The sequence below is a fragment of the Talpa europaea genome, assembly GCF_964194135.1.
Source record: "Talpa europaea genome assembly, chromosome: 4".
In the NCBI taxonomy this organism is placed as follows: Eukaryota; Metazoa; Chordata; class Mammalia; order Eulipotyphla; family Talpidae; genus Talpa; species Talpa europaea.
Genome location: NC_140070.1, coordinates 31,352,408 through 31,376,623, shown reverse-complemented (window position 1 = coordinate 31,376,623; position 24,216 = coordinate 31,352,408). Strand labels below are relative to the sequence as shown.

Sequence of the window (24,216 nt, the reverse complement as noted above, 5' to 3'; positions counted from 1 at the left end):
AAACTGGAATCTGTGATTATTAAACACTATTGGTCACTCTGACTCGTGACAAGTTATCACCTTACTTTAAAACTGGGAGTTGGTCATTCTACTTAGCAAGATGAACATTGAATAGCTTATTTCTGATGACAAACAAAAGCAATTTGCCTATTTAACATAATTCTGGGAACGAAGATTTTCAATTTCTGTCTTTTCACTAATGCCTTTTCTACTAGAAACCAGAACCATATTATCACTTTGGGAATTACCATGTATCGTGTTAGGAAGCCTTTCTGTGTGAATTTGGAGGGGGCAGGCAGAATCAGGGGACCATGCAGTTGAATGCTATTTCTATGTCTCTCCATATCTCCAAAGAAAAAATGACAGAGAAAAGTAACAGATTCTGTACCTGTACTGATCCAGAAAAAAAAAAAAAAAAACCCTCAGCCTGCTAACCTCCCTCCTCACCCTCTTTCTATTTATTTACCCAACTTCACTGAACTCCCTGCTGCTGTGCTGTGCCCTCTACTATACCTGCCCCTTCTTGCTACAGCTGCCTTTCCCAATTTGACACCTAGCAAACTCCTGTTCTCCCTTCAAAGCCTTTCTCTGACTCATTAGCACTTTAGCCACTACCCCTAGAATAAAAGTACGGTGAGAACAATGGTACTTACTCACTGAGTAGCCAGCACATGCCATTTGAACAACAGATAAATATGTTGCATGAATGAAAATATCCTCTGTGAACAGTACTTAATGACACTGAATTTGTAACCCTCGATTTACAAGCTGGACTTCTTTAGTAGCTTCTGAGTTTGAGCAAGCAATGAATGAATTTAGTCTCTAATAAAGGCTTGAGTCAGTACATTTCTGTGGAACGAAGGAATGAGCACAGAAACTTCATGAAGGTGGATTTTCTTAAGTCCATCGCACCAAATCCAAAGAAGACATTCAAAGGGAACTTTTGGATCCTGTTTCCTGGACTATAAAGTGAGGGAGTTGAACCCCTTGATCTCCCAGCTCTAAGATTTTATAACTTGGAAAAGTAGCAATTATCGCAATCACCAGGGCTCAACAAATCTGTAAAAATGAAAATCAACAAGCAACTATAAACCAGACACACACTATGGGGTGGGGAGAGTCGGGGGAGAAGGGAGTAGGATCAAAACAAGGGGGGGGGGCGGTGGGAATTGTACGGGGACTATAACCAAGATGAAAATGCATACATTGTGCAAAAATGAAAAATGATGTAAAAATATATAAAATAAAATAAATTAAAAAAAAAGACTATGTTTAGCTGCTGCAGGAAAGATTACTATGGCAGAAACTATTGTTACAGGTGTTCCATTTATTTGAAATGCCTTTATCCTTCAAGATATACAAGTTGCCACCAGTGATGGGATACACGTGGAATGTACATGTGGGAATCTAGAGGCCACCAACAGACCAAGCATGGTTCTGTGCTTGCGTTGGCTGTGTTTCAGCACTGGAAATCATGTATGCTTTTTTGATCTTCTGATGGCCAAACTTCTGGATACCGCAGCAGATATTGCCACTTGATGAACAGGGCTGGTGCCAGAGTTGGAACCGCCATTGTGATGCAAGGAGGAACCACGTCACATTGCTTTTAAAAAGCAAAAGTGCTCAAATGGAGTTTCTACATGGGCCAAGAACCACATATCTAAGCCTTAATCACTCATGGTTACACTAGACTTCACATTAACTGGCTGGATATATGAGCACCTACTATGGGCCAGGCAGAATCCTGATAAGGAGAATCAAGCCCAACAAAGTCCTCTCCCCTTGAAGTCCCCACATTTTAGTGAAGTCAGAGAAAATGTCAGGTAAATACTCCAGAGAGGAATAAGCCCAGCTCAGGGCAGAGACCTCCCTTCTAATTCTGCTTATGCCAGCTCTGCAAATGAGCTGTCTTTTTTGGTAAGAAATTTACCCCTGGGGTCTCAACTCTCAACAAGTGAGCCAGTGTGTGTTAGAGTTGTAAAAATAGAACGAAAAAACAACTAGTGAGACTTTTTGCCCCTAGAGTTTCTGCTCACAGTTCCCGGTGAAGGTTCTCACCGAACTCTTCTTATTTTCTTTTTATTTGGTTAACTGGTAAAACAGTTCATTCCAAAAAGGACTTTATTGCAATGACTGCCATAATAAAATATTTTGATTTGATATAAGTAATCTAACAATCATTCTAGAAATGTAACATATGAAACTGACACTGGTGTATTGAATAATCACAAATACCAAGCATTTAGTATATGGCCCTAGATCTAGTATATGATCTAGTATATGGCCCTATGCCAGGTCCTGTGGGCAACAGCTGTCATGGACTTGGTCCTCAGATGACTAGGTGTCCACTGGGAGGCATAGACATGCTCACCATCACTTTGCTATGGGACAGGAGATGACCGAGCTATGAGAGAGAAATGATGACTCCTAAAGAAGAGATTGCTTCAAGCTCCGGGGATCAGAGATGTCTTCACAACAGCTTTTGAGCTGAAACAACCCAATCAGCCTATCGGCATGTGGTTGCTGAAGTGACAAGAATGACAAGGTCCAAGACAGAGTAAGGCGCTCCTTGCCCCTGTGTACCCTTGCGTCTGAGACCCCCCACAGCCAGAATGACAACACTCTCAGCTCAGGGAAGTGATTCTCCTGGCTTCACCACCGCCACTGCTTCCCTATTCAGAGCAGCACAGGTTGCTACCTGGTCCATAGCATCCATCCTCCTGACCAGTGCCCTTGTTTCTTTCCTGTGCCCCAAATCTATTCTCCACTTGTGTGGGTGTAGCAAGGGGGATCACTTGTGTGGGTGTAGCAATCATGCACATCATGAATGAAAACTCTGTACATTTGAAGTCTATATGAGCTTTCAAACCAATGTTATGTCAACAAAATTTAAACTAAAAAGGAGGAAATAACTGTCATATTGAGCACCTCTTGGAATCAAGTCAAATCCTCATCAAGGCCTGTAAACCCTTCAAGGTTTGGCCATGGCAAGTTCTCCCACCTCCATGCCTTCCACTTTTCCATCTGATTAGTCCACTGCAGTCCCATGCTTCTTCTTGTTCCCCAAATAAACCTGGCTTACGACTGGCCCCAGGACATTTGCATGTTTCCCCCTCTTTCAGGAATTTTCATCCCCAGAAACTACACAGTTCTCTTACTTCTTGTGGTTGTCTCAAAAGATATCTCCTTAGAGAGGCCTTGCTTTGCTATTCCACTTAAAATTGGCACCTTCCCTTCCCTCTTGTTAGTATTTCTCTTTAGTTGACCTTATTACATATATTTGTTTATTTAATAGATACCTGTGAATGACCCCCACAATGACACCAGTGGGATTATATTCAACTTACCTCTTGTCACTGCTTTCATTAGCCAATGCCAGCAATTTGACTTCCTCAAATGCTGAATACCTGCCAAATATGTATCTTTGGGTTGAACCTCTTATCTGAGTTCCAGGCTCAAATATCCAATTTCTTACTATCTATCTTCACTTAGATTCCTCAAAGACTCCTTAACAGGAACTCCACCTAGTCCTGCTCTTATCTCCTCACTCCATTTCCACACTGAGCTGCTGCCAACATTGTCTCATGTAGGGGGCCGCCACCTACTCCCTGCATAAGCCAGAAATTCCAGGGTCATTCCTGAAATCTCCTTCCCTCCCCTTGCCTTCCCAAGTCATGCCCCAGGTCTGTTCACTTTGTCGTATCTCCACAGCCACAACCCTCATCCAAACCCCTGGCAATTATCTCCTGGGCCACTGCAATGATGTCCAAAATACTCCGAGTATTTCCACCTGTCTTCCACACCTAGCCAGTGTGATCCTTCAACACACACTTCTGATCGTGTCATTCCGGATTGAATCGCTCTGCTATGAGGATAAAGATCAGAATTCCCACCATGGCTTCTATCAGCAAGGTGGATATCTTGATACAGCTGTATGGGTTTTTGAATGCTGAAATGTCTCCATTTTGATAGCCACTATCTTAAACTCCTAAGTATCCCCCAGCCCTGCTGCTCTGGCTTTTCTGTCCCCTCCCTTAATCAACCTTCTCTTTACTTAACCCTTGACCCTTCTTAACCCTTCTCAGAAACTATAGGGTTAACATGTGATCCAGCAGGTAAACATGCATGCGCAGATGTGCACACCTGCAATATACACACCGCTTGGCCCTGGGGTACACTGTCACTGTTGTGACTATCTCCCCTGCTGTGAGGTCCAGCATGGCTTCAGCTTTACTTCTGCAGCCTCCTCTGGTTGCTCTTCCCTCTACACTGCAGCCACGCTGGCCTTCCTTAAACTCTCTGTGCTTGTCCCAGCCTCAGGGACTTTGCACAGCTGTTCTCTACGATTGGAATGTTCTTCCTTCCTTCACCTCCTATTCCCTACTCATCTCCTTAACTCATGTTAAGGAGTGACCTTCTCTGATCTCCAACCCCAGGTCAAGTCTCTCTTACATATTCTCACATAATCCAATGCCTTTCCTCCATGATCCCTAAAAGCTTGGTTTGCATTTCGATGTGTGTGACTATATGATTAATAGCTCTCACTATCAGCAGTGAACAATTCAGAGGGGATAAGGACTATGATTTTCACTTTCTCTTACTATGAAATCACTAAAGCCCAGCATTCTATATACACATGGGGAGGCACATAGATATAAAGCCTGAACAATGCTTGGGTGAATGAAAGAATCAGGCATTCATATAAAGATATTTGTATATGCATGTATATGTGTGTGTCCTGATGTGTGAATTTGTTCTTGTCTATAAATAAAATGATGATGATAATGATAAAAATGAGTAGACATAATCTATGCAATAAGGAAACTGCCCTGAATATTCAGATGTTTCTTATATAAGCCAAGAGTTCCTCTTTTCACACTACTTAGAGTAATTACTTCCTATTATGGCAAGCAGCACATAGTCTTTCCACAAAACATACTATTTGAAAGTGTGTTACTTATATAAGGATCGGCATTTGCTGTATTACTGCTATCACCATCTACCAGCTCGAAAAATTCCAGCAAAAATGCATTCCCAAGCCATAACCCCAGGAAAACAGCCAGTTTTTATTTTGTCAAAATAAAAAAATGCCTGTTTGCAAGCGAAGAGAGTGCTAGTCACATTATGAGGCTAGCCCAGTGAACATTATTATAAAGCAGAAGCACTGTCCTGAAGGATGCACTAATGAGTTTAATGAGGGCTTAAGTTCAGTTTCTATAGCCTTCCCAGCTCCCCACTCTCCACCGGAGAGCAGAAGCCAAATGGGCCCGCAAAACCAGCATGAGACTCCTGGGAGGTGGCACTTCCCCTCTGCTGCTGGCTGCAGTGCCCTGTGCCCAAGATTTGAAGAGGGAGGTAAAGGAGCCATGGGACTAAGCCAGCAGCAAGAGGCTTTGCACCAGGCCAATGCCTCCTTTTCTTCCCCTCTGACACGAATTCCCTTTCCTGCTCTTTGAAAGTCAGTCTGGACTCAGTCAGGGCCATAGTCTCCAGCCTGGGGCTGAGACTTCCCTCAGCGGCTAGCAGGGCTAAGAGCAGCAGGCCACTGGCACTGAGCTGCTAGGAAACAGTTTCAATAAAGTGCAAATAATGCTTCGGAGCCTGCTGCTCTCCCAGGAGGTGATCTGAGGAGAAACAGCAGAGGGACGAGCCATTACATCCCAGGCCTCACTAACAGGAGACCAATCAGGACAAAGCCATTCCCTGGGTGTCATCAAAACCTTCCAATTTCACACAGAAGATAAGCCCCAGCTCAAGGCTCATGAATGTTCAGCTGTCCCCATTTCCACTAAGTGGATTCCTTTGAGGGCCTGCATCTTAACCCTTGGGAGGCCGCTGAAGATTTGGGACTCTCACCCAAGACTGCACCGCAGAGTAACACACATCTGTATTGCTGTAGCTTCAGCCTGAACAAAGGAAGCCTCAGGAAGCCTCCTAGAGAGAGAAGCAGGCCCCTCACCTGTGTGACTAAGGCTCTTTCTGGGCGGGGTGTTAAGATGTCTCCTTTCCTGAACAAGTCTTACCCCAGACTTTGCTCCTGCTCCCTCTTCTCATGAAAGAAAAGGGTCCCAGGTTTCAGTCTCCTATCTAAAGGCCAACCTTTAGCTCTGTCTGTTTGGCTAGAAAGGCAGCAAGTGTGCTAAGGGCTGGAGCCCCGGGTGCGTGCTACACTTAGATAAGGAAATGGAAGAAGAGGGCAAGGTTTGCACCTCCTCATCGAATTTGCATTCTCAACTCCTAGCCACACACTTGTCTCCCCGTGAAGGTCATTGCCATGGACTTCTGGTTCATATCACACACCTGCTTCTGTTTCTATCACATACCAGTCCCTCTATCCTCTTTGAACTTCTAGCTGTGAAGTCCATCTGAATCTAAATGGGGTCTTGGCCCTGGGAGAGATCTTAAATAAAGGGGAAAGGATTGTCAGGAAAGAGATTGAGGGGCAGGGGGACAGAGACGGTACCACAGGAAAAGTCAGCCTGCATTCTAGGCATTTGCCCCTGCTGGCTTATAAAAGTCATCCAGCCTGGATGAACATGGATGGACCTTGAATGAACCTTGAGGACATTATGTAAGTGAAATAAGCCAGTCACCAAAGGGCAAATTCTGTATGATTCCACTTATATGAGAAACCTAGAGTAGAGAAATTCATAGAAACAGAATGTAGGACGGTGTTTGCCAGGGTTTGGGGAAGGGTATGACGGGATATCGCTGGATGAGCGCTGTGTTTCAGCATCACAACCTGAAAAATGCTCTGAGGATGGAGGGGGCTGGTGGTTATACCACGATATGAAGGGACTTATTATGACTGGGCAGCACACTTCAAATGGTTAGTATGGCGAATTTTAGGTTATGTGTATTATACCACAATCACAAATGGTTAAGATGATCTTTCTAAAAGTCACAATTGCCAAATATATTTTCAGTTAGAAACTGAATTAGCAGGTGTAGCTAAACAACACAAGTGGCTGGCAAAAACAAATAAAACAAAAGCCACCCAGCCCACCAAGCCAAGCCACACCCCTGTTCTCTGTCTACGGGGTAATTTCCTCTCTATTCAGTCAGTTCCTAAATCTTGGTGCCAAAACCTGACACTTTGACCTGCAACCTCTTCTGAATATATATTAGGTTCCCTTATTACCCCCTCCCCAGATTTAGTCTCTTTAGTAGGAATCTCCAGAGAAAAAAGTTTAGCCAGACGGGTTCACTCTCAGTCTGAGCCAGATATGCCATAGTCAACACCCTGACGGAGTCCTCACCACTCTCTCCTTCTCGGCATGGCAGAGAGCCCACAAAGGCTGCTGCTGGACAAAGGATATTTAATGTCGCCACTGACATAACACCCTTCAAAGGCCTTCCTCCAGCCCACATTCAAAGGCTCTGTATTTTAAGTCAACAGCAGGGACCAAAGCAGTTTCTAAAGGAAGAGGCCGCAAGGGATGGAGCCAGGCCCAGCCCACACTGTTCAGGCATTGGCCCTTCTCTGTGGGGCCTGGACCGCTCAGGGGTGACAACACCAAGGTTAGGGCCTTCGGCAGGTGGGAGTCCGTGGGGATTTTTGAGACCACTGGGAAAGGTTAATAGAGGCTTCAAAGCTCTCAGGAAATGGCAGCAGGGAGGAGCCACGCTTTAGAGACAATGGAACTGCTCCCATCCCACTTACCTGATTACAGGTGTTAATGTCTACCCCATTCCGCAGGTGATCCAAAGCTCTGTCCAAGTTACCTGATCTTGCTGCCCTCAAAAAGCTGGTAGCAGCATCGGCCTGTGAGGAGAAACAGCAGGCTGTGAGAGTGCTCTGTATGGTAGCAACCTCCAGACCCCATTCCAGACCCAGGCCTGTGAGAAGGGCCCAGGTCCCGGGGATCCCTTACAGCGTCTCAGTTCTCATGGTGGCACCGAGGTGTGGTGTGGGCCCTAGTGTCCCTTTGGGTAGTACATAATATGAAGCTGCCTTGGAGCCCGGCCTCCCTCTCTTTGCCATAAGCAATCATTGTTGGCTAGGGCCCAGGAGGCACCCACCTTTGTGAGGGACCCCACCCCAAAGGCTTACACTCAGCATGGCCTGGGGTCTTACTGTTGCCTTGTTTCTGAAAGCTCCCATTTTAAGGAGCCTCTGTCACATGACACCTGACCCCAGGAGTCATGGGCACTATGGGAACCACACCTGCCCTCCTTGGTACTATTTTGTGGCCTAGTGTTTTAAGTAAATAACATGTAAAGCTTACGTACTAAGAATCATTATCAACATTTTACATGTATAGTCACACATATTCACACACACACAGAGGGATGTTCATGATGTGCTCCCACTTTATTGACAAGGACACCAGGGCACAGACAGCTGAGGTATCTTGTGCAGGGTGACATAGGAGGTCAGGGCACAGTGGGGACCTTGATGCAGGTGATCTGGCCTGACACCAGTGAGGCTGCACTCCATGCTCTGCCGCCCCCTGACCGAGCTTTACCTCCCTGGTGCCCCTCATTAGGGCTCCTGGACAACAGGAAAACACTTGTTTCCACAATGGTTGCTCAGCCACCTACTCCAGGCAAGGTGAGACCCCACTGCCAGGGACTTTTGTTTGTATTAAAAATGAATGACAGCCAGAGTTCTCACTCTGGCTGGGGCCAATAAGATAAAGTACATAGGTGCAGACAAGTGTGGTGGTGAGAACACAGCATGGATCAGGGTGAGCTGGCTGCAAGCAGCAACCCTGTGTCTGGCTGAGCCCTGAGGTCCTTAGCCCCTTTGCTCCTCCTTCCCTATCTGTAAGTTGGGAGGGGAAGGTCCTTCTCAAGCCCCTGCTGTGTTGCTGGAAGGAATAGTAACAGATGTTATTACATGTTATACAGCATATCTTATTATTGTGCCAACACAGTGCTGAGCTGGTGAGGACCCAGACCAGGTATAACAGGTAAGATTTGGCAGAAAGCACATGATGCATTTCTCCAGCCACAGCTGGTGGATTCTTCTCTAGCCCGGGCTCCTCTGTCTCCTCCCTCCATGCTCTCTCCCTAGAGAACTTCAGTGGTGGTCCCCCAAAGATAGGTTGGTGCCCTAATCCTTAGAAGCTATGAATGTCACCTCATTTGGAAAAAAAAAAGTTTTAGCAAATGTATTAATAATTAGGTGCTGGGTCTTCAGACGAGGTTGCCCTAGATTACCTAGATTGGCCCTAAATGCATGGACAAGACAGAAGAGAAGGTGAAGCAAAGATGCAGGCAGACAGGGAGTGAAGACAATACCAGTCAGGAAGCCGCAACCAGCAGAAATGGGAAGAGCACAGAACAGATTGTCCCCCAGAGCCACCAGAGGGGCCGAGCCCTGACAACACCTTGCTGACTTCTGGCCTCCAGAGAGTGAAAGACTCAATATGTGTTGTTCTAAGCCACCAAGTGTGTGGTGATTTGTTACAGCAAGTCATAAGAAATGTATATACAAGCTAATGATGATCATCCCTTGACCTGGAAGAGCCAACTCCACAGCCAACACTCTCAAACAATAATCTACAATTAGACTCCAATCTTCCCAGCACCAGGTGGCTTACCTTCCAATTGAACAGTTAGTGGCAAAATCATTCTCCTGCCTCATAGACACTAGCTGCACCAGGATGACCAACCTCACCCCACCCGTCCTCACCAGTCTTCTGAAAATCCTGATGCCCTGCCAACCACTCCCCACTCCAGGCCCCCCAAGTGCTCCTCATTTAATAATCTTAACTCCTGTATCTGCCTCTTCATGACAATGGACACCTGGATCTCTCTGTTCCTGATATGACATTACAGGAAGGTCCCTTCTCTCACCTCCTGTGTCCTCCATGGTATTGCCACACACCATCTGCTTCCCGGCTCACACCCTGATCGCCTCTTTACCTGCAACCCCCTCCCCTCTCCTGGGCTAATTCCCATCTTGCCTTTCTTCAAGGGCCTCTTAAATCCTATCTCCTCTATGATGCTGTCCTCAGATACTCAGGATTACCATCTTTAAGTTTAGGAACTTGAGTATGATTTGAAATCATGCTGTAAACACATCTTTCTCTGGTTATTTGATTTATGTAAGACTTATATTCCTGGCCAAATTGTTTGCTTCTTGGAGCAACATCTTTTTGGATCCTTCAAAGCATGAAGTGTCTGCTAGGTGAAGCCCTCCCCTTGGCCTAAAACACAGGGCACCCAACATCCCCAGGTTCCTCAGCAAGGCGTTGATCGGGGAGGAACTATTTCAGAAATGAAGGTCAATCTGTCGGTTCCCTATAAGCTGGAGTCCCAGAGAAATCAGACTCAAGGTTTAGTACCTCAGGAAAACGTCTCCTTCTGCTGCTGATTCAGAACGTCTATCTGGATTCAACTATCAGGAAAAATACTGTATTATTCCCCAAGAATGAGTGTGCTAGAGAGACAAAGTTGTCATCTATCCCACCACAACCACCCCAAACTATCCTCTGCAGCACAATGATAGGATTTGCGATGAAAGCCTGAGGATGGATAAAACAGATGGAGCATCAGCTAAAGACACTGCTAAAGCACTGAATCTAGAAGTGACACAGAATAGTGACGACAGACAGACAAGCAGGATAAATAGAGGATAGGGAAGCCCAATCTAGACTAGGCTGTGAAGGCTAAACAGCTCCTGTAGTGTGTATAATATATAAAATGACAGAACTATACAGTCACGGACAAGTATATTATAGACATTTTATCTTTTAACCCTGATCCCAGCAGGTGAAGTGGGTAGAATTATTATGCCCACTTTAGACGTGACAAGTGAGGTTGGGAGAGGTTAATAACTGGCCCAAGTTCTGCAATTAATTAGCACTTAGGAACTCAGCCCAGGTCACCTATGCTTTCCACTACCCTTGACCCCAAGGTGCATGTCTAGCAGTTTCAAACCTACGGGTGTTCGGACAACCCTGACAGATATAGGGGCTGGGAGGGGCCACATGCTTTTGCTAAGCAAGCAGTTAATCCACAGCAAGGAAAGGGTCTGAGCAGATCTTGGCTCTGACCCTTAGCGCTGACTTCAGGCCAGGACAGACCTCTCGAAAGGAGACCTCTATCTAGTCCCAATCCGTCCTTTCACAGATGATAAAACTGGTAAAAATAAAGTGACTGGGTAAGGTCACCTAGATAATTGCCAAGACTTTTTCATTTTCCTGTGGTTTTCTCAAGGCATACAATCATCAGGACATAAGCAGGATCCTCAGGGTATCTTACAGGTGAATTGTAGATAATGGTGTCTCTCCCACTGTGCATCATTCAATTTAATTCTACAATATATTTACTGAGGTCCTATTTCAAGTCCAAGATCCTGCTAGGGCAAGAGAGACAGAATAAAAATTCAAATATAGGTCCCTGCTCTCATGATTTGAAACTCAAAAGTGACTGAGTTACAGCATCTTGTAGGTGCCAGGGAATATTTAAACTACTGAACAAATGACTCTTGTTGGAACATGAGACCTGTTCTCTCCATGGTATTGAGTCCCTCCTGCACATCTATCTAATCCAATTACCTCCAATTCAAAGACCTGTCCTAGTTGCAATTTCCTGTTACATAGAAACAGTCTATGTAATTCAATAGAATAGAAAGTCAAAAGAATCCAAAGTGGTCCATTGAGAATATTTACCTGCATAAATGCTAATCAGAACAAAAACAAAAGACTAATCAAACTATCTCTGACCTCTGATAAGTTGGAGCCAAGTCTCTGGCTCTCCTGAGTCCCACCACCCTCTGCAGGCAGCCTCAGCGAGGCCTCTCTTTGAGAAGAGACTGCTTGTGGTGTCCAGATAATTATCCCACAATGGCCGTAGGCCCTATAGACCACTGAGGAGGTAACACAAGAGGGTAGCCTTGGTAGGATGCGCAGAGTGGGTGGCACCACCCCACCAAGGCTATCTTCTGTGGTTTTGCCCCATACCCATCTTGAGCTTCATTTTAATCTCATTTTGCCAGTGAGAAAATCACTCACACCTGTGCTGGTGGAGGAGCCGTGTACACAGCAATTATAGTGTCTCTAGGGCCACATCCCTGCTGGTTAATCCATGCAATTTCTCTGAACTTCCTTTCATAATAAAATAAGTGTCCTTTTATAAAGTTTACTAAGTTTTAAGCACTCAACATAAATTACAGATGGTTTCAGACTTAGCGATGGTCAGACTTAATGGTTTTTCAACTTTATGATGGTGGGACGGAGATGCATTCAGCAGAAACCACACTTCAAATTTTAAATTAGAGCATTCTTTTTTTTCCATCTTCAGTACAGTCTTCAATGAATTACAGGAGCTATTCAACAGTTTATTATAAAATGGAGTGTGTGTAGGCTAATGCAAGTGTTCTGAACACGTTTAAGGTAGGCTAAGTTATATGTTCAGTAGGTTAGGTGTGGTAAATGCATTTTTGACTGATAATATTTCAAATTATGATGGTTTATGGTGTTTATTGCCATCATAAGTCAAGGAAGAGCTGTAATTCATTTGTTCCTCCCAATAGTCCCATGAAGTAAATACATTTAACTCGTGAATAACACAGCCTGTTGTTGATGGAAAGCCCTACCAACAGATAATATAAACAGTTAATTAATGCATATTTAGTATGTTATATGTATCATATACTATATTCTTTCAATAAAGTAGGCTACAGAAAAGAAAATGTTACTAAGAAAATCATAAATCTTGCCGTGATGTTGAGTAGGCTAAAGAGGGAGAAGAAAGGTTGAAAAAAATCTGCTTGTAAGAGGACCCACACAGTTCAAACCCATGTTGTTCAAGAGTCAACCATATTTTTATTATCTTCTTTTCACAGATGAGGTAAATGAGTTCAGAGATGAGGTAATGAGTCATAGAGACGTTAAATAAGTTGTCACACAGCTAATAGGTGGGTTGGCCACCCTAATCGATGTAGCCTACCTCCAAGGGTCTTTCTCTTAACCCTGTACCATACTGCTTCTTGGACAAATCATTTCCAGGGCTCTTAATGGGCCTCCCCCGGTGGCGCAGCGGTTGAGCGCTGGGCTGCAAAGCTGCCCACAGCCTCTGGAGCGCAGGTTCGATCCCTGGCCACCGGCGAGGGTCCCACATGTCGCAACAGACCTCTCCTGCTGCGCCCGCTGCTCCCCTCAGCCTGTATTTCATCATTCTGCCTGTTCTGTTCCCCGCTCTGGCTCTGGTGAATTCTCTCACCCTCCCATGCTTCTGACTGTACCCAGTGCTTGTATAAATAAATAAATAAATGGATCTTTAAAAAAAAAAATTCTTCTCAAGTTCTCTTCTGGCTGGAGGAAGCCTTCCACCTGTGCTCGGAGGCTGGGCCAATTTCAGCCCTGATGTCAGGAGGCAGTGAGTTCAGGGGAAAGGAAAGGGATGGAATTCCTCCTGGGACTCAAGTTCTCATCAAGGCTGCTCAGAAAAGGTGGCAAACTCTTGGTTACCTAAGACACCCAGACTATTATTAAACTTGCACTTCCTGAGTGGGGTGAAACTAATATAGCAATGGTTAAGTACCCAAGGAGGGTCCAGTATCCTGGGAGGGACAAGCCGGAAGCAAGCTACTAAATGTCATCATGCCTGTAACACAAGAGTAGACTTCGAAAACACTAGAAGCCAAGCAAAGTTAAGTTGCAATCAAAGTAAGAGAATCTTGGGCTCTCTTCACACCACCTCTGGGGCTTGAGATGGCCTGAGTTTTCCCCAGCTTGCATGACAACTTATTTTCCCAAGGTCTTTTGAGTGCAAAATTCACATCTAAAAATTAGATGAATGAAAACTGAGTTATCGATTTCTGTAAACACCCACAAGGCAATATCTCATTCCCAAATGGTCTTGTCTAGGCAAAATGCAGTTTCTTTAACATAGACAGTGTCATACCTCTCAGGAAGAGATTCTAGATTCTTCCCTGTGGGTGCTGAACCACCAGAACTCTAAGTAAGGCAGACAGCGCTGGGATGCCCAGCTGTCTGCTCGAATATGGGAGGTGCACTCCACATCTGAGAGTTCCTTCAAACTCAGCTGCCCTCAGGGGCGAGGGATACCCAGAACAGTCAGTTCCAGCCAGCAGGTACACCTGAGTGGTCCCTTGCTTTATCCCACTGACTACAGAGAAACAGAGGGAATGCTGAGCCACAGTGGGTGTGTTTTCATTGGGTGTCTTTCATTTTTCCTCCCAGACCATTGCACTGCTAAAGCTTTACAAACTGACTCCAGGTGCCCATTCAGACTGCCACTGGCCAAGATAAAATGAAAAAGTTAAAGGGGTTGTAGAGGAAACAAGATGTGTAAGCAGGAGTCCCAGGTTCCTTTCCAATCTCCCACAAAATTGCAGGCCTTGGGAAAACTTGTGCATTCCAGGCCTCTTCCTGCCCTGCCTTAGAAGCCGGGTGATGATGCAGTGATGTGTGAAAGGCCAGAGTGGACCCTGATGTTGGGAAGCACTGGCATGAATCCCTGCCTTGCCACTTGATGCTGTGCCATGTATAATGCCCAAACCTCAATTTCTCCATTGCTACAATGGGGATATTACATGGCTGACTGGGGGACTGTTAGGATGACAAGATACAGGTAAAGCACCAGCTCCCTGGCACACCTCTCGCCCCATTCATTTCCTGCTACCCAGGAAAGTCCGGGAGGTGGTGTTTCTAAGGCTTAGGGGTCAGGCGTGCTGCGGGCAAGGCTGTCCCTTCTGTGAAGGCCTTGGCCATGGCATCCTCACGGTCCGGGAAGCTTCCCCCCAGGGGCAGCCTGGGGCCCGCCAGAGCAGAATCCTCTGGGCAGGAGTATCCTCCCCTGGGTGAAGGGGACGCAGCCTTAGCTAGGGTCCCGCGCGCGCCCCGACTTCCCTCGGGGACCCTCAGCCGCGGCTGTGCACTCGCGCGTGTGCCGCCTCGTCCTGGCCGGTCACAGGTCGGGCCGCCTCCGGGCACCAGTCCCTTCGCCGCGGCAGCCTCCAGGCCAAAGGAATTTTCCTCTGGATACTGCTAGAAGCCTGGGTGCCCGGCGTGAGGCAGCAGAAGGGCCGCCCGGCGCGCGTCCCCGCACCCGCCCCGGAAAGTTGGCGCCCGCGGAGCCCGGCGCGAGCCGCAGCCCGCAGCGAGGGGCGCTGCGGCCCCGACCCCGCCAGCCGGCGGCCCAGCGCGCCCCGAGCGCCCGGCCCGAGCAGGTCGTCCACTCACCGCAGGGTCTGAACCGGACCTGCCCTGTCTCGCTGCCATCGTCCAGCGCCCGCGCTGAAATCCGAGCCCGGCTCCCTGCTCCCCCTCCCCCGTTATCTGCTCGGCGGCGCGGGGAGCGCCAGCAAGTTACACGGCATCTGGCTAAAAATACAGGCTCCCTGCGCTCGGCTCCGGCGCCCGGACCCTGCGCTCGCTCTCCCGCCCGCCCGCCCTCCAGCCAGCCGCTAATGGGATCTTTTCATTTTCTCTCCATTATTATGTCAGATGGGAAAGTTAATGCGAAGCGATCTCCGGAGAGAAGGCACCTGCTGCCAAGCCCAGCGGAGGGGGTGAGTGGAGGGTGCGGGTGGGGGTGCGGTCCGAGCTGCAGGTGCCCGCCGGCCCCGGGCGCAGAGCGAGCGTCCTGCCGCTGCAGAAGGGAGGCACACACGTCCAATGGAGGGGAAGAGCTCCAAGCTGCATGGCGCGCCCGCCCGCCCAGCCTCCTGCCCCTGTGAATGGGCCCCGGAGCCTGCAGACACGGCCAGGGTGAGCTCAGCAAAGTCTATTTATGCCCCACAACCAATTTGCATGTTTTGAACTCTTACATCGTGTCCTGAGAGACCAGCTAATCAGCCGATTCCAGATTCTGCCCTAGGGCCACCACGCAAAAGGAAGCGGAGAGGCAGGACGCAGATCTCTTAGTGTATCTCCCTGGTTCCTCACTCGGACCCATTGTTAATGAAATAGCACCCGAAACTGGAGTAAGCTTCCCCATTTTCTGCTCAAGGCACCTTTTTCGTGAGGTCATTTCAGGGTCAGATGTCAAAAGCATATTGGGGGTTGACTGAGTTTTGGAAGGGGTAGGGGTGGGGCTGACACCAGGGGATGCTAACAACAGGCTCAACACTGAGAGATGAGAATGATCAGCAAATGTAATTGCAGGTGACTGGGCCCTGGCCATTCTGCTTGTTCAAATCATGGGTGTTTTGTGTCAGGGATCCCGCTTCATGCTTTCTTCAAATAGTAATCTAGACACAATACAAGTGCCCCCGCCCAGCCTTCTGCTCTAACTCATGGGCATAGTAGAGAGGTGTGTGTTGGCGAGGAATTAACACATAGAGCACCTTTCAGGTGATGGACATATTGCACCGCCTCATTTAATCCACAGAGCAACATGTAGGGTAGACCATGCTTTTACCTTTGGAGGGAGGAAGAAACTGAGCCCAGAGAGGTTGAGTCAGGAAAAAGGACCAAGATCACCACTAGTAAATGGAGGGTCCAATAGATCAAAGTCCTTCCATTAACAGCACTGGCAAGATTCCAGACAAAAGTATGCCCAGTCCCAGGAAAAGATGTGAAGGATGGTCCTGAACGTGAAACTCTAGAGTCTTTCCCCATATCATGTGCTCTTCAAAGCTATTCAATAATTAAGGAAAATCCCCAATCAGTGGAATACCAAAAAATCAAGAGAAAAAGTCAGCATATAGTAGAAAAAGAGTGACCTGAAGTGTATATTGCAATGTGCTCCTCCCCTTGTGGTGGGGAATGGGTATTTGAAGACAGCACCATCAGAATTCTCCAGTCCTGAGACTCCCCCCCAGTAATAGCCTCAGAGAATGAACTTCAGGGCAGTCAGCCTCATGAAAGGCCACTGGAAAAGGCCACGCTGCTGTCTTGAAGGGTGGGTATCTGGACCTGGGATATCACTGCTGCTGCTGCTGCTGCTGCTACTTTCCCCATGTACACCCTTCAGGTTTCTTGGCTCGTCCCTCTTCAAAGTGCCTCTCAGACTTGCAACCCTCTACATGGAGAGCTTCATTAGTAAGTGGTGGTTACTGGAACAGCCTGGTCATATCCCAGTGGAAAATCTCAAGGGATTCTAAAGCACTGTTTCAATATTAATATTTAGAGAGAGAGAAAATGCCTTACTCAAATGGAAGATGAATAATATGTTTAATACTTTCAAAAACAGTAATACAATTGACTTGCACAGTGAAAGGAATGATTATTTTTTAGCAGTTGCTTTGGGGTATAACTGACATACTGTAAACTATATATTTTTCTAATGTAATATATATTTAAGATGTACAGTTTGGTAAGTTTTGATATATGTATACCTCCCATGAAACCATCACCACAGTATAATGATACCATTATATCACCACAATATAATGATACCTCCAAAATCACCTCCAAATTTGCCTCCTGATCCTTGGTAATCCCTCCCTCCTGCCAGTTGGTCCACATCCTTGCCAACAATTGGTATGGTTCAGTCTTAATTTAATCATTATAATAGATGTGTAGGAGTATTTCATTGTGATTTTAGGTTTCATTTTCATAATAATTAATGGTATTAAACATCTTTTCAGGGACTTACTTGTCATCCACAAAACTTCTTTGGTGATATAGCTGTTCAAATCTTTTGCCCATTTTAAATTGAGTTGTTTTCTCATTTAGTTTTAAGAGTTCTTTATATACAGAATATCTGTTTTAAAGATGAGATAAACTGAGATCTTATAGACTTGTGAAAAGGTCAAACTTAAATAGCAAAAAATTCCCAGTTTGATTTCGGTACTCAGGTCTTCTAGCTCTAAGCCCAGTGTTTTTTATACCACATTATGGGTTATTTACAATCACAAAGAAAAAAGATGAGAAACTGAATATCATCTGTAGTACTGTAAGAGTAGTGAGAAAGATTAGGTATTATCAGGTATTATCAGAAGACCTGAGTAATCAAGACTGCCAAAAATTCTTCACATTGGCCATGGCCTCATTATGGTTGAGGGTTTGCAACTCAAATATGTAAAGAGTCAGGCAAGGCCCAAGAGGAGAAGAAAGGAGAAGACAGACATGCCGCTTAGTTAGGTCTGAGGTCAAAGGAACAGAGATGATGGACTCTAAACGAGGCTAAAGAACATAGGCCTTAAGATGTAAACTCCTCCAGTGCTGGTACCTGGAACCCCAGTGTGGGACTAATTTTATGGCACCCTTGCCCAGGTATGGGAGCCTAGTAAGTGTCTCATAGGAAGAGACAACTTAGTTTGGATTCCCCAACCTCTCCCTTTCTTTTTCTACCTGTCCCCCTATGTGAATGGCATGGTGCTGGGCAGTGGTACTAATTTAATGCTTGCTGATTGATTTATGAAGATGACATATTTGCCATTTCCACTAACCATAGAGCCACTGTATATCATCAGGTTAAATTGAGGTACAGAGGATTTCGATTAGACAAAAAGAACTTTCCAGCTGTAAGGGATGTGACTTAATCAAACTCACTATCTGAAAAAAAACTAAATCTTTGCTGGGGATCCCCAGGATAGCAGAGAAAGATACCTTGCCATTTGGGATGCCCTACAGAAGCATGGGATAAGCCAAATGACTTGTGAGGGTCTCCTTGGGTGCTAAAGATTCAAAAGATGTTATTATTTCCCCCACTAAATGACTGGCCATCCTCAACCCTCCATCACCCCTACAGTCTTACACAACAGATAAACATTCTGCATCTTGCCTGTTTCCTTTTTTTTTTTCCTTCCATAACTCTCAAGGCTGCACTTTTGATGCAGGTATTTAATCTGGGTAAATCTGCCCAGGAGATTTGCCAGTGAGAGTCACCAGAACCGAAACAAACCAACAGAAGGAATTGATGGCTAAAGAAAAATCCAGAGGTTCTCAGTATGCTGCCAAAACATTTGTTCTATCCTACAGTTTCATGGTTTCTGCAGATTTTTTCCAATCTTGCTAAATATTTTACCAACTGTTTCTGCAGTTCCCTCGACAGACAAGCATAATGAAGTGCTAGAGGCTTCAGCTGTGGAGTTCTGTCCTCAAGGCCAAGTTAGCTATGTCAGGAAAAGATGGCGCAGGGAGAAAAGGAAAAAATTCACTGTGCAGCCCGTAAAATCCCTGGAGAGAATGGAAGCGGGGGCCTGTTTATGGGCCCTGCCATGAACCCCTCCATGGCCCTATAGATTCCCTCCTCCTCTGCCCCCCGGAATCTTTAGGTCTTCCAGAAACCAGAAAAAAAAAAACACAACCTTTCTCCCCCTTAAAAACCTAAAGCAGGGGCCTCCCCAGTGGCGCAGAGGTTAAGCGCTGGGTTGCGAAGCTGCAGCAAAGCCGGTGATCCCCAGCCACCAGGCGGGGGTCCCACATGTAGTGCAGACCTTTCCTGCCGCCCCGCTGCTCCCCTCAGCAGTGTACTTCATCAGTCTGCCTGCTCTGCTCTGCTCTCCGCTCTGCCTCTGGTGAATTCTCTCACCCTCCCATGCTTCTGACTGTACCCAGTGCTTGTATAAATAAAATCTTAAAAAAAAAAAAAATTAAAAACAAACCAACAAAAAAACCCTAAAGCAAAGAATCCCAAACATGTGGGCTTCTCAGGTGACTCTGTCCCAGGATTTTTGGAGAAACAGGAACTGACAGTGGGCAGTGACTGCCTGGACACAGGCTGGCTCTTACCTAAAGGAGGGTCCTCTTGGTATGACACCTCTCCCCTGCAGCGGCAGTGACCACTACTTTGCCCCTTCAAACACCTGGAGGACACATGCCCTCTTGTCCCTCCCCTGCTAACCCTCGAACTCAGTCTGGAGATTCACTTCATAACAACAACACTATTTGCCCTTTTGGGCAGCCTTAAAAGACTCAGTTAGTAGGCCCCCTGCAGTTGAACTGTGTAACTTTTGATAAGGGAAATAACTTTTCTGAGTATTATTGGCTTCCTCCTCAGTAAAATGAAAATAACTCCTGGTATTTTGAGAATAATTTAAAGCTGCCCAGCAACACTTCCAGCAAGTACATAGTAGATACTCGAAAATGACTGCTGGCTTTGTTTCTCCTCCTTCTCAACTAAAGCTTCTATCAGAGGTTAGCTCCCCAATGCTCCCCAAGATGTGGAGTGTTACTGCTCTTGCTTCTGCTCTGGGGTACCGGGCTCCAGTCGCTGCTTTTCCAAGGTCAAACTCCACAGCTGAGAACAGGACCCCAAGAATCACCAGCGCTGTGCTATAGCAACTAGACTGCCTAGGCTTATAATGCACCACTTTCAATTTCCATCTTCTCTGCAGTGAAGAAACAATTCTCAAGTTGCCTTTACAGCTGAAGCCCTGCTCCCAAGTATGACAGCAGCACTTGCAGCCTTCCTGCTAGCGGCCTGCTCACAAACACAGCTTTGCTCTCCACTCTCTTCTATCTGTCCTGCCCCTCACCCACCCAGGGAGTTGCCTCAGCTTCTAGAGTCTCTGGGCAAGGCTGATAAAAGTACCAGAAACCCCACCCTTTACTGGGAAAGGCAGGAGACTTATCATCTCAGGGAGTCAGCCCTTACCCTGGGGAGAGTGTGTGCACCATTAAGAACATCAAGGCTGGGAAGACATTTTCCTCACAGGGACCCTGTGGGACCCTCCTGAATAAGCTCTCTCCCCCAGTTAATTAGGGAGAAACTTTACAGAACATACACTGCAGCCGTTAGGTTGACTGGAACAAGAAATCCAGTCTGACTCCCTGAAGACTATGTAATTCTTTCTTCACATTTTAGTAATGCAAGAAGAAAGGGAGAGAAGAAATTCCAGTCCTGGGTGGTTTTCTACTGAACTTTGTGTGTGAGCTCCAGATAGCCAATGAGGTAGTCCAGGAGCAAGGGATCCCGAATGTGGGGTCTATTTAGGGAGGTGATCAGGCTGGTATCAGGTCCCACAGTGCTGGCACAGATCTCTATCGTGTTCCTTTTAAGAGGGTTGGCAGCCCTGGCATCTATTTTTAAACCCATGAGAAAGGTGCTACATGGATCCCAGGGAGGGCTAACATTAACACTGAGATCATGAGGGGGAGGGGAGGGAGCCGAGTCTAGGATTTTCTCCTCACATACACACAGGGGGCCCCTCTTATTCTTGGGACCAAAGGGACCTCTCTAGTTGACATGGCCTCGGTGGAAGTTGGCTCCTAACGGACCCTTGAATTGGAAAAGGGTTTTATAGTGTGGGCCTACTTTTCAGTGTTGAGACTTTTTAAAAAATATCTCCATTCCCAAGTGAAAAGCCAATATGCTTTTTAATGTCTCTGTCATTTCCTCTCTTCTGATTTCACATCATCTACTCTATTCTCCTCCTGCACCCCTCCACCATGCCCACCCAGCCCATAGCCAAGAGTTGGCCGATGGAAGGAGATAAGCAAGGTCTGAGTCCCTGTGGTCTCTGTGCCTGGACCAGAGAGACTGGAGAGAGAAACCCTGTCAAGTCTTCAGGGGACAGGATTATTTTCTCACTAGTGAGAAGCAAACAGGCATCCAAATATCATTGTCATTAAATAACCAGATGAAAGGAACAGAATGTTTGATATACAAACAAGTTTCAGCTTCAGTATCCACTTCCCTTTGTGAGTAAGAAATCGAACTGGAATTGCTAAGGAACTAAAGGCCTGGAGAAAAAGCAAATGTTTTCTTGCTGAGCAGTTCTGGGACCACCCAGGATTCCCTGGAATGGGAAGTATGCACGAAATGAGGTACCTTCTCCCTTTTGCCCATCCGGGAATCCCCATGGGGGAATCCCCTTCAGAGGAAAGCACATAACACATGTCTTTTGAGTTGTTCTCTAAGTCAACCAAATGGGAGCTGCAGCCAGACTGGGTCAAAACAACATATGTGAGTATTAACACGGTTCTGGCCACACACCACAGACTCTCAAATGTTAATTGAATTGGAATCCAATCAATCCAGATTTTAGAATGATTCACATCAGTAGCAAAAAATAACCACCAAAAATCCAATCAGATGTTCAGGGCTGGTTGACCAAATTGCTCATTCCACACAAGCTGTCATGGCCCCTGTAGAAATAGCCTCGGCACCTCAGTGGTTTCCTAGGTGGGGAAGTTACAGGTGCTGCCCATGCCAGATCCCTGGGTGGCACTACAGGAAAGGCTCCCCATCCAATCCACACCTCCCAGCCTTTCCCCCACAGTCCCCGTTAGCACAAAGTCACCAGTCCGAGACCTCACAAAGCAACTCCCAAGGCAATGGCTCCCAAGGCAATGGCTCCCAAGGCAAGGCTGAGGGTAAGAAGGTGTTGATATGTGAAAAGGCACATCAATAAAATTGTAAAAGCACCTGCTTTTAGCTTCTAACAGCACCCACATCACCAAGTGTGCTGGCCCTCCTGGACGCCAAGCTGCATTTCCCCTCCATGTGAGGCGCTGGCTGCTTTCAGAATGACACTTCAGAGCCTATTGCTCCTCCGTTGATTGGGAGCCCAGACCAGGGCAAAAATGGCATACACTGTGAAAAACACAGGTGAGATGCACTGCCAGAGTGGTCCTGTTACAGGGCAGCCCTGATATAAAACGGGTTGTCCTACTTCCTAAACTATCTCCAGGGTCGCCTCACATGTGGGAAATTTCCCATGCAGCCTGCCAGTGTGGGAAGAGGAGCAATAAACATTAAAGAACCTGCAAAATCAAACTCACTTGGATGTGCTAGTATGGAAACCTTTTTTTTTTCCTTCCCTTTCAGATTGTCAAATGGACTTGAGTATCAGCGGCGACTCCACAGATGCGGCGTTTCTAAAGAATGCCCAAGTATCAGTTCAGACAGCTCTGCGTGGGTAACCAGTGCTCTGCTAGGCCTGTGCTTTATTTAGAGGCAATTCTCCCCCATGGGACAGAGCCAGATGGGTAGTCCATCGCCAGCCACATGAAGACCTGCTTGAACAAGCAGGTGTTCCAGAATGGCCTGTACCCCCCAAAGTTTGCAGTCAGGTTTCCAGCTTGGGGGACAGCCACTAGGAAGCAGAGCCTGGGAAAAGCACAATGTGCAGCGACGCCCATGCCCTGTGGTCCATGATACTTCACAGAAATGTCAGTGAGGTACAGGTGAAAGAACAAGGGGAAAGGAATTGAAAATAATAATACTGGAAGTTTAGGAGCCAGTCAGTATTCCAAGCATTTAAGATGGCTTAGCATTTAATCCTCATTTAACCCTAGGAGGTAGCTACTGTTATTATCCCCATCTTACAGAAGAAAAAATGAAGCCACAAAAGCATTATGTTATTTGCCAAAGTCACCCAAGAGTAATACAATGTTTGGGTTGGTGAATGAAGCAGAGGAAAAGGAGAGGAAAGTGAAATTTCATATTCTCCAGGAAGAATTGCTCAGTCCTGGAAATTTGGCAGCAATTGGGACATCCTTAGTAATTTGGCCATTCTCTCAGAAGACCCAGCCACTGTCACACTTGCAGTGAAGGGCTGTTAGGCCTCTGCTCCTATGAACGTAGGCCCAGAAGGCGGCAGAGCCAAGACTGTCCTTTCCCAGGGTGGCGGGGACGTAGGAAATCTTGAAACAATAAGTTTGGGTTTAACCCAGTCTACTTCAACTGAGTCTCTGGAATTATAGCAGTAATTTCAGTAACACCCCCTTCTGATCCAGATGAAAGAAGCTCCGGGAAGCAGGTGACACGCCTGCTCAGCTGGCCCTGGAGCCTCAGCCCTGAAGAGAGATAATGAGGTGATGGAGCCCTAAGGGATTGACTCTCTGCTCTAGAACCAGTTTCTTTGTCCTTTATTTGGACCCTGGTGGTCAAATGCTGACCGCCAGAGGTTTCCTCTCTCTACCTGGAGCCAAAGCATTTCAAAGCACTGAAATCCAATTAAATGGTACCTGGCCTACCTACTCTCCTGATTCTTTCTGTTGCTCAAACTTGGCAACAGGAAGATAAGCTCTTTCCTTGAGTTTCCCTTAAGCTCCTTTCAACAGGGTACTTACCAGCTAACACTGAAAGCACCTTGGCATCTCCCTTCTCCCTGCTCATCTTGTTTTTTCTTTACTACCCAGGCAATAAGAGCAAGTGCCACACATAATATTTCACATGAGGCTCATCATATTATCCTTAATAATTGAATAGAGACCATTATCTTCCTATTTAATCCTCTTGTGAATTCTGGCTAGCTTCTCTTGCAGATATCTTTTCATGCAGTATTTATATCACTCCTTTCATAACTATTTTAACTAAGGTAAAAAAGGTGAGGAAATATGCTGTGGCTCATCAGCCACATCTGCATTTCTCCATCTGCTCATCTATAGAAACCCCCGC

General features: G+C 46.4%; 1 protein-coding gene across 3 annotated transcripts in view; it reads right to left on the bottom strand.

The window, feature by feature from the left end:
* Window positions 1-24,216, bottom strand: part of ANK1 (ankyrin 1) — a gene marked incomplete at both ends in the record, with an annotated part of 212,277 nt that overhangs the window by 85,332 nt on the left and 102,729 nt on the right. For all 3 annotated transcript variants that reach the window (XM_084231770.1, XM_084231771.1, XM_084231769.1), the window contains one exon: window positions 7,664-7,765. In XM_084231770.1, the coding sequence (XP_084087896.1) occupies window positions 7,664-7,765 (102 nt within the window). The remainder of the gene's footprint in view (window positions 1-7,663; window positions 7,766-24,216) is intronic.